Source organism: Lipomyces doorenjongii (assembly GCF_038497915.1).
Source record: "Lipomyces doorenjongii strain NRRL Y-27504 unplaced genomic scaffold V1508scaffold_4, whole genome shotgun sequence".
In the NCBI taxonomy this organism is placed as follows: Eukaryota; Fungi; Ascomycota; class Lipomycetes; order Lipomycetales; family Lipomycetaceae; genus Lipomyces; species Lipomyces doorenjongii.
In genome coordinates this window covers 402890-414234 of record NW_027118071.1, presented here as the reverse complement: position 1 = coordinate 414234, position 11345 = coordinate 402890, and the positions used below count along the sequence as shown (strand labels likewise).

Sequence of the window (11345 nt, the reverse complement as noted above, 5' to 3'; positions counted from 1 at the left end):
GCTGTTAGGAATAGTGCTCGAGCAGTTCGCACACTGCTCGTGGTAGCCCAGCGCGATGGACTGTATCTCCAGCCTTCAACATATGTCTTCGGCATAGTGAGACACGCTGCCGCATTAGTAGAACCAAGAGAAAGTACCGCACGTAATACAAATCCTGCCGTTAGATCCTTAGCAGTCACGTTCTCATATCGGAACCGAGTTCTAAGAATGAGCACGGCCTATTACGCCAGTACTGCAATATCGTCGGATCGGCTTCGACAGCTTCGAAACAATGTTGGCTGATCAGTTTAGTCTTTGTAAGCAACTGATAAATATCTTTTTGACAGGTGCAATAATAATCGCAAGGAATGAAAGACAAGGAAGGGAAACCCTTGATTCCAGTGAATTTTGTAGACACACTGTATGCAATATCACAAATCGAGTGTCACTGTGCGGCAGTCAACACCGCTGCGGCAGCGCCGCAGGAAAATGCCGCTCAAAGCATGTTCGCTAGTTTACTCGATTGCATGTTCTCGCTAGTATTTGAAAACCCCAGTACAGATATTATTACGATTCATAATTCATAGTGCATTACAGTCAGAGTCTGTAATTCACATCTTTCCCATATTCGGAACCTGACAGCCATGAACAGATTCCAACCATCACAAACATACTCGTCGTCCCCTTATTTCCAACCCCGCACTCGCACGACAGTCAATGACGTCTTCAAATCTAAAGCACTCCGGCGAATTCTAGCCTACTTAGTCGCACTTGCACTGGTCGGCGCACTTCTTATCTGGGCGTTCCGTGACCAAGCCGTGGGTCGGTGATCAAGCCATTTCCTGGAGTGGCCGTGAGACCGATGTTCCTGGCTGCGGTGAAGGGTGTTTAGTGGCGACAGGATGAGAGGAGAACGTGGCGGGTAGGGTCGGGGGGGGGGGGGTTGGAGCATATTGATTTTTGAGGAAGAGTTGCGGCCGAGAGTGATATGCATGATCCGGGCGTTATTGAATAATCGTGTTTTAATTACAAAAGAAGCTGATCCAGATTTATGTGTTGTATGCTATATAGTAGAATATAGTAAGCCGTTACTCGTTATTGTACACGCCATATCCAATCAATCAAACGTCATACAAATCTAATACTTCACTCCACAAAAACTAAATCCTATGCAAATCAAACATGTCCAAAACAAAAAACAATAAAATCGAGGAACGATACCAATGCAGTAAACGTTACATAGGATGACTTCGTTATAAAAAATAGAAAAGGCCCCAAGTAACACCCAATCCAATAAACAATTTCCCAAACTTAAAAATTACAAAATAAATATCGAAACCAAAATATACCATATCGACGCTCGAGTTATTTATCTCTGCATGTTCACGTCAAAGTATGAGGGAATGCCATACCCGGCACCGTGTCCATTCGCGTTCGCCTGCATAGACGCCACTGGAGCTGATGCTGTTGGTGCTGGCGGCTGCACAGAGGTGGGACTTCCGTTTTTGCTATTCAAGGTTCCCAATCCCCCGAATCCCGGTCCTGCAACCGACGCAAAGTTAGCGCTTCCCGGTACAGCGAAAAATTGGTCCCAGATAGACGCGGACGGTAATTCGTACATCATTTCGTAGATTCGCTGGCCGTCGTACTCGTCGTCGAATAGTTGCTGTTGCTGTTGTTGCTGAGGGAAACCATAAGATTGCACCGGCAAGCCCGAAATCGAAGGCCGTGGCCAGCGTGCTGTACCACCGGGCGATACAGTCGCAGACTGCGACGACACCGACGAGTCCACTGGTGACGTAGTAGTAACGCCCGACGGAGGGCCCTCGACGCTTCCAAATTTCTGGCCCTTGGGAAACTGCTGCTGCACAGCGGCACCAGGACTAAACTGGTACGCATAGCCGCCGCCTTGTGTGTTACCGGAAATGTTGCCGGAATATGCCACCGGATGAGTGAAGTTCCCGTGCATCGGTGGCACGGCTTGGATTTCGGCTGCGGTACGGAAAATTTCGTCGAGATCGGGCTCCATTTCTGTCATCCACTGCAACGTGTTCGACTCGAACGATGCAAACGGCGAGAGGCCGCCTTGGCCCGTCGTCCTCACTGATTCGGTTGTCGACGTGGTCGACGCCGGCGTACTGGCTTGCGAACCAGGGGTACTAACAAGCTGCATTGACGCATCTATCATATTCGGCAGCGCGAGCGAAGAAGGAGACACAACAGGCGGCGACCCACTCGGGAATTCCATAGACGCACCATTGTTGTACAGCGTCGGATAGGTCTGCGACGTCGATATGGGCCTCGGCATCTCAATCTGCTGCGACCGCTGCGTCGAACTGCGCGATGATCCCGAGGATCGTTTCGACCGCTTCGCAGGTGGTGGCATAGGTGGCGGTATCGGAGGCGTGACGGTCCTCGCTCCACCGGCTCTAGGCTCACCGTCCGCGATGACTCCACCCACTGGCGCAACGATTTCTCCAGCCGCAGCCTTCTCGTTGTAGCACAGCCGTAATATCGCAGCCGTCAAGAGCTCAAATGTATCGCGACATCCCGACGCCGCATCACATTTGTCCACCATGGCGGTGAGAACATGTATGCACGCCATCGTATTAAAATCAATTACATCCATCCTCGTTCGGGTCCGGACCTCCTTGGAGTGATATAAACAGTACAAATACGACGTGCCGGCCATAAACAAATTATGAACAGCCATCCATGTGTAGTTGATATTCTTCTCACGATGTAGTTGTCTATACGCACGGATAACTTTCTCTGAAGCATCCGCGATGATGAAAAATGCTTCGACAGACGGACGCGGGATGGCCGGCGAAATACCGTGTAGGAGGAGTCGTGTCTGCTGGTAGTTCAGGTCGAGAAAGTACAGATTAAAATTGCAATTCATGTCCTTTGCGGATTTGGGAGCCGTGTTGTGCCATTCCTCGAGCCGCCGCGCCATGTTTGTCTGCCATTCCTTGAGCGTCGCAAACCGGCGTGGGAGTTCCGCGCGTTCGTATAGGATTGTCTGGACTTCCGACTGGAGGCGTCTGATCTGAAAAATGTGAACAGCGACTTGTTTATACGACGGCGGCGTGTCTTCAGGCGGCTTCATAATTCCTTCGGAGGTGATGAATACGTCATCGAGATCACTCGGGAACGGCACCTTGATACTATTATCCGCAATTCCAAATGGTCGACCAAGATACACGCACACCTGTCTATCCATCGCGTACGTGCACCAAAATAATCGACGCCGAAGATCGAGCGTACGTGCGTCGAATGCGTCGCCATCTTTCATTGGACCTTGCCCATTTTTCGGCGTGATGCTTGTACCGCTCCATGATTTGACGCCGCCTTCGACATGAAGGCCAAGATCAACGCATAGCCGGAGCGAAACTCCGAGAACGTACCACACGCCGGGGACCGCGGGACGCATAATAGAATACAGTCCGAGCAGGAGAATTCCCTGCAACGACTCGAGACGGTCTGGCGACGCAAATACAGGCTCGATGTGTTTCATTGCGGCGGCGTGGTATGATTCGCAGAGGAGAGCGGGGTACTGCTGCTGGTGCACGGCGACGCCGATTGCGAATATCAAATTCAGGAAATACAGAGCGCGTAGTGTCTCCGGTGAATTCGCTGCGTGCTCGTGTATGTTTCCATTCGCAGGGATGTGCGCATGACCGTTAAACTCTGAGCTGTAACGCGTAGATATTTCAGGCGCATCTCGTACCGCTGCTGAAGGAGTGAATTCTGTCTTCACTGTTGTCGTGGCGGGAGATTTAGTGGCTTCAGCGGGAGACGGAATATTCGATTGCGGAGACACAGAGTCATTACGAACGTTGTTGATGTTGGCGAGTTTGGTTTGTACCGAGTACGGACCGTAAACCGGCTCAAAATACGAATGAATGAAATCCCCTCTGTGGAATATTGGAATTTGTGCGTTCGCCTGATTGAAAAAAACCTCAAGTAGCGTCTCAGCCACATCTTTAGGCGGCAATGGCGCCGGTTGGATCTTGACCGTTTTATGTTGGATAGTAAAGTCGGGTTGCTCAGACGATGCAATAGACATTGCAGACGAGGGTACATCCTGCCCTCGAAGCTTTACTGCCGCAAACATGAGCCTCGCAAACGAGATACCGGACGATAATCCTAGAAACGACGGCGAGCTGAGAGTACTGGATCCTTTCATCGAGACAAGTCCGACAGTCGAGACAAGCGAATCGACATCTTTGGCCGGCTGCCTGTCACCCTCAGGAACGGCTGCCACCGTCCCGTTCGGGGCGGCGTCGCCTTGCGTGAGGCTCGTAATTTGCGCGCGTCGTAGTGAGGTGTCAGTTGCATCGACAGGAATGCCTTGGTTCTGTAATTGTATTTCGAGGAATGCGACTCTGTCTTCGAGATGCGCAATATAACTATTCTTGTCAGTATTACCCGAGTCGCACTGACTGCAGTCGTCAAACAAACCTTCTCGGAACTTCTCTGCCAGTCGCAGCGTCAAGGCCGACACATTCAACACCAGCCTTGGAACAAGCCGAGCAAGATGGAAACTTTTGGTCGCATTTCGTCTTGCGCGACCGACACCTTGAGCATGCGGATATAATACGGGTAAGATGCGAGGGCGCGGCGCCGGAACCTGTTGACGCCGACGAGGTCCTGGTATCCGAGGATAGAAGGGTAGAGGACTCGACGACGTGTGCGGAGCGGTCGCCGAGAACGCTAGACTCGTATCGCTTATGTGGACGAGATGCGAGATCCTTGCCGGCTTTCATTGCGCCGCTTGTCGGTGCTGTCTAGCCGGTGCAAGTACTGGATTTAGAGGATCACCCACACAGTGACCGTGCGTTACGAAGGGAGTTGAGTGCGAGGAGAGACGGAGGAGTCGCGAGTGCAGTGATAGTGATGAGCTAACCTACGGAACGAGCTAAAACCTTTCGGCCAGCGTGGTGCGGCGCCCGTGAGCCCTAACCGCGATGTCCACCCCCGACAACGGCACCTAATTACATCGTCAGGAATATTTTATTTCATTTTAAACAACTAATATTTATATATAGATCTGAAATAGACTGAAAGACAGATTTGCGTCCGCCTCGTAAAGTTAGCAGAGTATGACGGATGACAATCTGTGTCAACCGGAACCAATGCACAACGACTTCGCTGTCTGTAGCCGCCCAGTGCACAGTGCAATTCTGTCGACCACGGTCGTGAGTGGTCAATGGCAGGATATATGTATGTATTTAATACTAGCGTTTCTCTGAATTAATAACGTATGAGTGACAATCAATTGAGTAGCTCTCAATCCCGAGAGGGGCAGGATCAGTACATTTTGAATCGCAATTGGCGAGCTAGCTTTGGCAGATTGGGACCGATGTGGCTTGCATTATCATGGTATCAGCATCACGAATCCATCTATAATAATTTTATGTGTGCCAGTCGTTATGGCTTCCGCAGAATAAGCAACTTCCACGAAACCGGCTAACAGCTATCACCAGTGTCGAGCTGCGGTGCCGTTGAATTTGACTTTCGATATCAGGAGATAAGATTAATAAGCCGATTTGTATATATGATGTCCTAAGAGCGACGAGACGCATAACAGTACAAATACGTGCGTGTACTCTGTTATAGTTATCGGGATCGATCAACTGGCTCCCGCTGTTGACTTGGTCACCTTCGATCACGATAGAATGAAACGGGGCATATAATCTTGGCGACCAGACGGGATGTGCACAACTGGTTGCGTCCTGTTTGAAGATTCCATCGAAGAGTCGCTGATCTGTCTGAACGGCATATTAGTGAACCTGAATCTTCTGCTCGATGACGCAACTCTCGACTCGGTCGTCATGTCAAGAGATTTGGCTCGTGGACCGTGTGTCTGTCCATGTGTCCATGCTCGTTAAATTAGCTGCCCGCTGCCCCACATGCTTACTAACCCCCCAACTAAGCGAGTTGTCCAATCCGCCTCTAAGGCACACCTATACTGAGTATTATCAGAATATACAATATATGCTTTCCTGATTCGCAGATTCCATTGCCAGATTTGTCTGCCTTGGTCGATATAGCTAGCACAATTGACGCCTTGTCACAACTGCGCCACTCTCAAGTGGAGCAGCAAATAGACTCGCATTTTATACCGTGCTGTCACAGCTACCAATGTGGTTAATGGTATATATACATTTACAACAGGTTATGAGCCCTTGTATTCGTTAGTTTGGGCGCATAGGTTTGGAATTCAGGATTGCTGTAATATTGCCAATAATAGCTTCTAATGCCCAATGCTTCTAGTCTACAATGTTAAGTCCGCCTCCCAAACTGAATGCCATGACTAGGACTCCACACATTATTACTCAACACATTATTACTCAACACAGGCGGCGGCAGTCCCTGTGCCCGTGGAGCAGGCAACGGACTCTCGGTCCGCCGCCCCAACGTCAGCCTATCAAACTGCGTGGCAATGTCCCCCTCCAACTCCCGCGCCTCGACGTGACGACTATACACGAAATCATTGCACTCTTCTTGAAACTGCGTCAGCGGTCGCGAAAAGTCGTTGTAGAATTTTCGCCCTTCTTCGAGGTTGCTCATAAGTTCTTGATATTTGAAGTACCCCAGTTCGAGCGCTTGCAAGGCGCGTTCGCGGTCCGATAATGTTTGCCCTCGCGATTTGGAAAGCGTGGCAGTGAAGTCCATGTTTGCGAGTTCAATGTCTGTCTGCAGTCCTGTCTGCATGTCCGCCTCGTCTTCGACACGTTTCTTGTCGTCATCGTACATCTTCAATCGTTCAGTAAATAATTTTTCAAACTGAGTGGCTTCGATCTTGCCAAGTGGATCCAGCCTCTCCAATCGCGCGGTCTCCTGTAAAATTAATTCAGACACATCGTCGTTCTTCGCTTTTTCCTTCAAGTCCTCGATGAATTTGCGCCGCCGGTATTCTACCTGCGAAACCTCGTTCATCTTCTGACGAAGTTCGGAACTCCGAAGCTCAAGTTCAGGATCGATCCCCGTCACTTGAGCACTTTTTGGCAAAAAATCCTCAATTTCCCTTAAATCCCTGCTTAATACTCTAAACGTACTCTCACTCTCCCGAAACTTCACGCGAACAACTTCATCGCTTTCCGCAGCAGCTTTTATTATCCCGCCGAATTTATCCAGTTGCTTGTACAGCTCGCCACCAGCTTCCATGGATGGTGCTCGCCGCCAGTTGTTTGTCCCGTGACGCGCACGCAGCTCGTCGTCATCCTTGCGTTCGGAATGTAGGACGTCCGCGACGGCGGAATATATGGCTGAGTCGACTGCGGATAAGTTCCGGACGTCCTCGACAGCGGCTTGCAATGCGCCATAGCCTCCCGAAGCACGGATTTCCTCCACGTGGGCGGCAAGACTTGGCGGTAATCCGACCGGGCGTTCCAGAGCTTGTAATGAGCCAGGTAGTCCAAGTCGCGTGAGAAAATCGTGGAGCTGACTCGTAAGCGCGTCCATTTTCGCGTTAATGAGCTTGTGCACCAATGTATCCCTCCGATCGACGTATATGCTCGCAGCCTGGTGCGCTGCAAAAGGGACTAGCTTAGCAAACAAAGGCGGCCCGTATTTCTCTTGTAACGCGTCCATCGGCTTCTCAACCTCTCTCGGCACCAATGCCTCCACCGTCGACGCCGCTTTTATTGCAGGTAATGCGCTCGTAGCAGGCACCGGAGCCAAATAAATCATATCATTATCCTTCTCCGCGCGCGCATAATCCGATTTCAACTTCGCCTGTAGGCCTTTTAAATCTTCCGCAACGGCCTTCGCGACGTACTTTGCATCAGCGAGTGCGTGCGCGCATGCATCCTGCGCCGCCTTTAACCGCGCGAGCTCCTCGCCGTACTTCCCGCCTGACAAACAGTCCGAGGCTGCGCGATACTGCGCCGCGGCTTCGAAATGGTATTTTTTGCACGTCAAATGATGGATCCATTCTGATTTTATCGCTGCCGTGCGCATGGCGGAATTCAGAGCTTGATCGTAGTAATCTGAGACTTGGTGGGCTAGACGCGCAACGAGCGAATTTTTGATGTTGTCTAGCACTGCTTTTTGCCAGAAACACTCCTGCGCTTGTGCAAGCATCAAGTACATCAAGACGTCGAGCGTCGCTGCGGACATGTCGTCGGGCGGGTTCATATGCATTTCCGGGTTCACATTTTGCTTGAGGTGTTCGAAGCAGCCGGCTGCGACTTGGAATGCCTGGCACGCGCGTTTGAGACCGTCACCTGTAGACCGGTTTTCTTCGAAGCCGAGTTGCGAATACACTGCACCAAGGTTGTACAGGATGTTTGCCCGTTCAAATTGCAGGTCGTTGTGGGAAACTGACGCGGACGTGGCGTAACCTAGTGTGCCATACCACACGAAGTTTACTTTAATCTGCATCCTCATAGTTAGCATCGCCGCATTTCTTCATATATGCATGGGATTTACATCTGCCGGAAATTTTGACGACAAAAAGGTGAGCTGAATAAAATATCTAGAAGCATACATGAGTATCATCTCATTGCCTACCTCGTACCGAACATACCTCGTCAAATTCGTCGCGCTCGACGTCCGAACTTCCGGATTCACAACATTATTCCGTAGCCGCTCAAGCTCAGCAATATCGTTCTTGAACATACCCGGATGTTGATCGTAGCTCTGCTCAATATAGGCAGAAATCGCTGGTGTCAGACCGATATGATCTGTCCGACGGAGCGGAATTGTGAGGAAATTGGATGTTGACATCTTTAATGCGAAGCAATCCAATACGAATGATTAAGAGAGAGCATTTATTATTGAAACGGTATCTCGCCTCTGGCAGAAAAAATTAATCGGATTATTTGTCCAGTAGTCGACGTTGTCCGTGGCTGATTTGCGATATCCACAGGTGACGTAATTTCAATGCCATTGTTGCGTGCGCACTTCCTGCCGTAACTCTGTCAAGGTTTGGCGGATCAGGAGTGTCTCATCGCGTTGCTTGTGGAATTAGGTAGCACGTGCCTAGTGCGGCGCTATGAAGGGCAACAAGCCAACAAAACAATGCGTCGATTGAGCTTGCTTGATTAACAGACGCGATTTGCGACTGTCGTCAACATGCAAGACGACTCTATAGCACTACCGCCTGGGTCTCATTCTAACATTCTCCTGCGACTATCGCGAGACTCGCTAGTCGAGCTCGCGCTAGGATGGCTTGATAACGTGCCGCTCTGTCAACCTCATCGTGTCGGTGATGAAGAACTAGAGCCAGAGATAGTATTGCAGTATATCCTGGACGTTCGCGATGTGTATTCCAATTATCAGCTCAAAGGCACGCCGAAGCGGGCAATTGTGGAGAGAATGGTGTATGTAGACTGGGTGAGTATGCTTTTACATTTGCGCGCGCTTGATGTGTGCTGATCGGTAGTTTCGCGGGTTTAATATGCGTCAAGCGGCGGATATTGAGTTCCAAAGTATGTGCTTGTTTGGTTGTCTGGTCTGGCGTCTAGATAAGTTAACTGTGGTAGATATATTTGATCGGCCGTTGTCACAAAAATGGACCGCATCGAACGTGCAGATCATATCGACGTACAACGACTCGAACGAAAGTGTGTTTGATAATGTGGTCGTGTATTGCCTGCGCTGACAGCCCTCAGGAATGCCCATATTCCACGCTCCAGTATTCATGAAATGCCTCCAAAGATCACTCAAATCGTTAATAGGAAGTGTACGTTCCAACCCTCATGTTTTGATGTCAACGATTAACATGACCGCAGCACATCCACATCGTTCAACACGCATCACTCCCAGTGGTCCTCTTGCGGATTCAATTACACGAATTTGGCACAAAATTCGTGGCAAATATCACAAAAATGCCAACAGCGCGACATACCTACTTTTGCGCGTTTCCAACGTCCGCACTTTGTATCTTCCATACGCCATTTTTGAATCCATATCAGAAAATTCTACGCGAGGTGCGCTATTTTTCAAGAGCGGGGAGTTGAGTACTTTGTATTAATTATAATACAGTGCATCGAAACGGCGTTGTCGACACCGGGTTACCAGGTTCAACTAGAGTCCTCCTCGTTAACCGCACGCTCGTTGGCGACCTTAGTACAACTTCGCACGACGTCTAGAACTGCCACTGCCCTTGGTGGATGGAGCGTTTACGCTAATGACGAGGTTGATGTGTCGCCATTGGCGTCTGCCGAAGCTGTAGTTGCAGATAAACTTGCTCGGCTGGACGAATATGAGAACGATAACGCAGCAAGAGAGCGGAAACGGATGAAAACGATAGATGCACGGTTTGGCGTGCGATCGGAGAATGTCGACGATGATGTGGAGAATCGCGGTGACAATCAGGAGGGTATGGACGCCGAAACTGCACTCGATCACGTCGAATATAGACTGGAAGAGAACTATGACGACGAAGAATTTGATGATTCGTTCATTCCTAAAGTCCGAATCTTGTTCGAAGGGTCGCATGTCTTTGAGGGAATACGATTACTAGCTCGTAATGGACTCGTCGACGAGACGAAATTACCGGCGTGGATGACGGGTGAGCTCGGAGTCTCGTCTGGGGTGATAGCGAACGGGCAGCTCGTTCCGCGGTAGCGAATAGCCCATGTAGAGTAGACTTTCAATAAAGGTGTGTCATATTCCTCAGCTAATTTCAATTTCCATCGCCGCCAGAATGTCGCTGGTATCCTCATGCTCATGATCGTGCTCCTCTAGCGTCTCCAAACCAGTTGCATTCTCAATAATTTCTTCTTCGTCTCTGCCTAGCACCTGAACAACGTCTTCCTCCAATCTAACAGGTGTTGGATCTTTCAATAATCTCACGACAACTTTAGCCCTTGCCTTGGCCCTTTTTATTCGGCTTTCATATTCCTCAACTGCGTCCTCGGTATTCTCCGTCGGAATTCCAGTAACAAGTTCGGTAAGCACCTGAAGTTGCTTTGTAGAACGTCCCCCGCCTACAGGAACAACGTCGTCCGCCGCTGTGTTTGAAGATGAATTCGTCCCACTGCTTAACTCCTTCCAGACTCGGCATCGGCCTTGTAAAATCCCAACCGAGACAAATCGCTGAAATCCAGTTTGCAGACCAAATTGTGTGCCTTCACTCGTACCGCTGCGTAACCCGTCGTTTAAGCCTTCGTTGTAGCCTTGCTGGTAGAAACTAAAATGATGTTTGAGTGAGAGACATTTTGCGGAACAAAATTACAGGACTTACGAGGTCTCTAACGTCAGCAAAGAATCAAAAAGATCGTCTTCAGCGTTCATTTCATATCCTCAAGAAAACAGCAATATCTAATAAATTAGTGAATAGCGTTTTCATCCGTAGTCTCCCAATGAGTTCTTACAAGCTGTGGCGTGAACTGATGATCGTCAAATTTTAC

At 49.7% G+C, this 11345-nt stretch overlaps 4 protein-coding genes across 4 annotated transcripts; 1 reads left to right on the top strand and 3 right to left on the bottom strand.

Annotated features, from left to right (window-relative positions):
• Nucleotides 1–902: 902 nt before the first annotated feature.
• Nucleotides 903–4979, bottom strand: V1508DRAFT_437064 (fungal-specific transcription factor domain-containing protein). The gene is made up of 2 exons (XM_066942132.1): nt 4444–4979; nt 903–4391 (listed from the first exon to the last, which is right to left on the bottom strand). Exons 1-2 carry the CDS (start codon nt 4746–4748, stop codon nt 1349–1351), a joined length of 3348 nt encoding a protein of 1115 aa, XP_066798457.1. The 5' UTR covers nt 4749–4979; the 3' UTR covers nt 903–1348.
• A 1175-nt stretch (nt 4980–6154) lies between these two features.
• V1508DRAFT_410082 (BRO1-like domain-containing protein) lies at nt 6155–8818 on the bottom strand. The gene is made up of 3 exons (XM_066939257.1): nt 8516–8818; nt 8419–8464; nt 6155–8364 (listed from the first exon to the last, which is right to left on the bottom strand). The coding sequence occupies exons 1-3, from the start codon at nt 8713–8715 to the stop codon at nt 6268–6270; spliced, it is 2343 nt and encodes a 780-aa protein (XP_066798456.1). The 5' UTR covers nt 8716–8818; the 3' UTR covers nt 6155–6267.
• A 214-nt stretch (nt 8819–9032) lies between these two features.
• V1508DRAFT_410080 (centromere protein Chl4/mis15/CENP-N) lies at nt 9033–10943 on the top strand. The gene is made up of 7 exons (XM_066939256.1): nt 9033–9324; nt 9374–9419; nt 9474–9554; nt 9603–9673; nt 9723–9920; nt 9976–10594; nt 10681–10943. Exons 1-6 carry the CDS (start codon nt 9064–9066, stop codon nt 10558–10560), a joined length of 1242 nt encoding a protein of 413 aa, XP_066798455.1. The 5' UTR covers nt 9033–9063; the 3' UTR covers nt 10561–10594; nt 10681–10943.
• Nucleotides 10520–11345, bottom strand: V1508DRAFT_191323 (uncharacterized protein). Its single transcript, XM_066936172.1, has 2 exons — nt 11180–11345; nt 10520–11125 (listed from the first exon to the last, which is right to left on the bottom strand). The coding sequence occupies exons 1-2, from the start codon at nt 11227–11229 to the stop codon at nt 10609–10611; spliced, it is 567 nt and encodes a 188-aa protein (XP_066798454.1). The 5' UTR covers nt 11230–11345; the 3' UTR covers nt 10520–10608.

Excerpts from the sequence above, each read along its gene's own strand:
- V1508DRAFT_437064 (XM_066942132.1), bottom strand. The coding sequence starts at position 4,748 with ATGAAAGCCGGCAAGGATCTCGCATCTCGTCCACATAAGCGATACGAG. Across the intron at positions 4,392-4,443 it reads GGCAGAGAAGTTCCGAGAAG|TTATATTGCGCATCTCGAAG; the intron begins GTTTGTTTGACG and ends TGACAAGAATAG.
- V1508DRAFT_410082 (XM_066939257.1), bottom strand. The coding sequence starts at position 8,715 with ATGTCAACATCCAATTTCCTCACAATTCCGCTCCGTCGGACAGATCAT. Across the intron at positions 8,465-8,515 it reads AGCGCGACGAATTTGACGAG|ATATTTTATTCAGCTCACCT; the intron begins GTATGTTCGGTA and ends GTATGCTTCTAG. Across the intron at positions 8,365-8,418 it reads CGTCAAAATTTCCGGCAGAT|ATTAAAGTAAACTTCGTGTG; the intron begins GTAAATCCCATG and ends ATGAGGATGCAG.
- V1508DRAFT_410080 (XM_066939256.1), top strand. The coding sequence starts at position 9,064 with ATGCAAGACGACTCTATAGCACTACCGCCTGGGTCTCATTCTAACATT. Across the intron at positions 9,555-9,602 it reads GTACAACGACTCGAACGAAA|GAATGCCCATATTCCACGCT; the intron begins GTGTGTTTGATA and ends GACAGCCCTCAG. Across the intron at positions 9,674-9,722 it reads TCAAATCGTTAATAGGAAGT|CACATCCACATCGTTCAACA; the intron begins GTACGTTCCAAC and ends ACATGACCGCAG.
- V1508DRAFT_191323 (XM_066936172.1), bottom strand. The coding sequence starts at position 11,229 with ATGAACGCTGAAGACGATCTTTTTGATTCTTTGCTGACGTTAGAGACC. Across the intron at positions 11,126-11,179 it reads TTGCTGACGTTAGAGACCTC|TTTCTACCAGCAAGGCTACA; the intron begins GTAAGTCCTGTA and ends ACATCATTTTAG.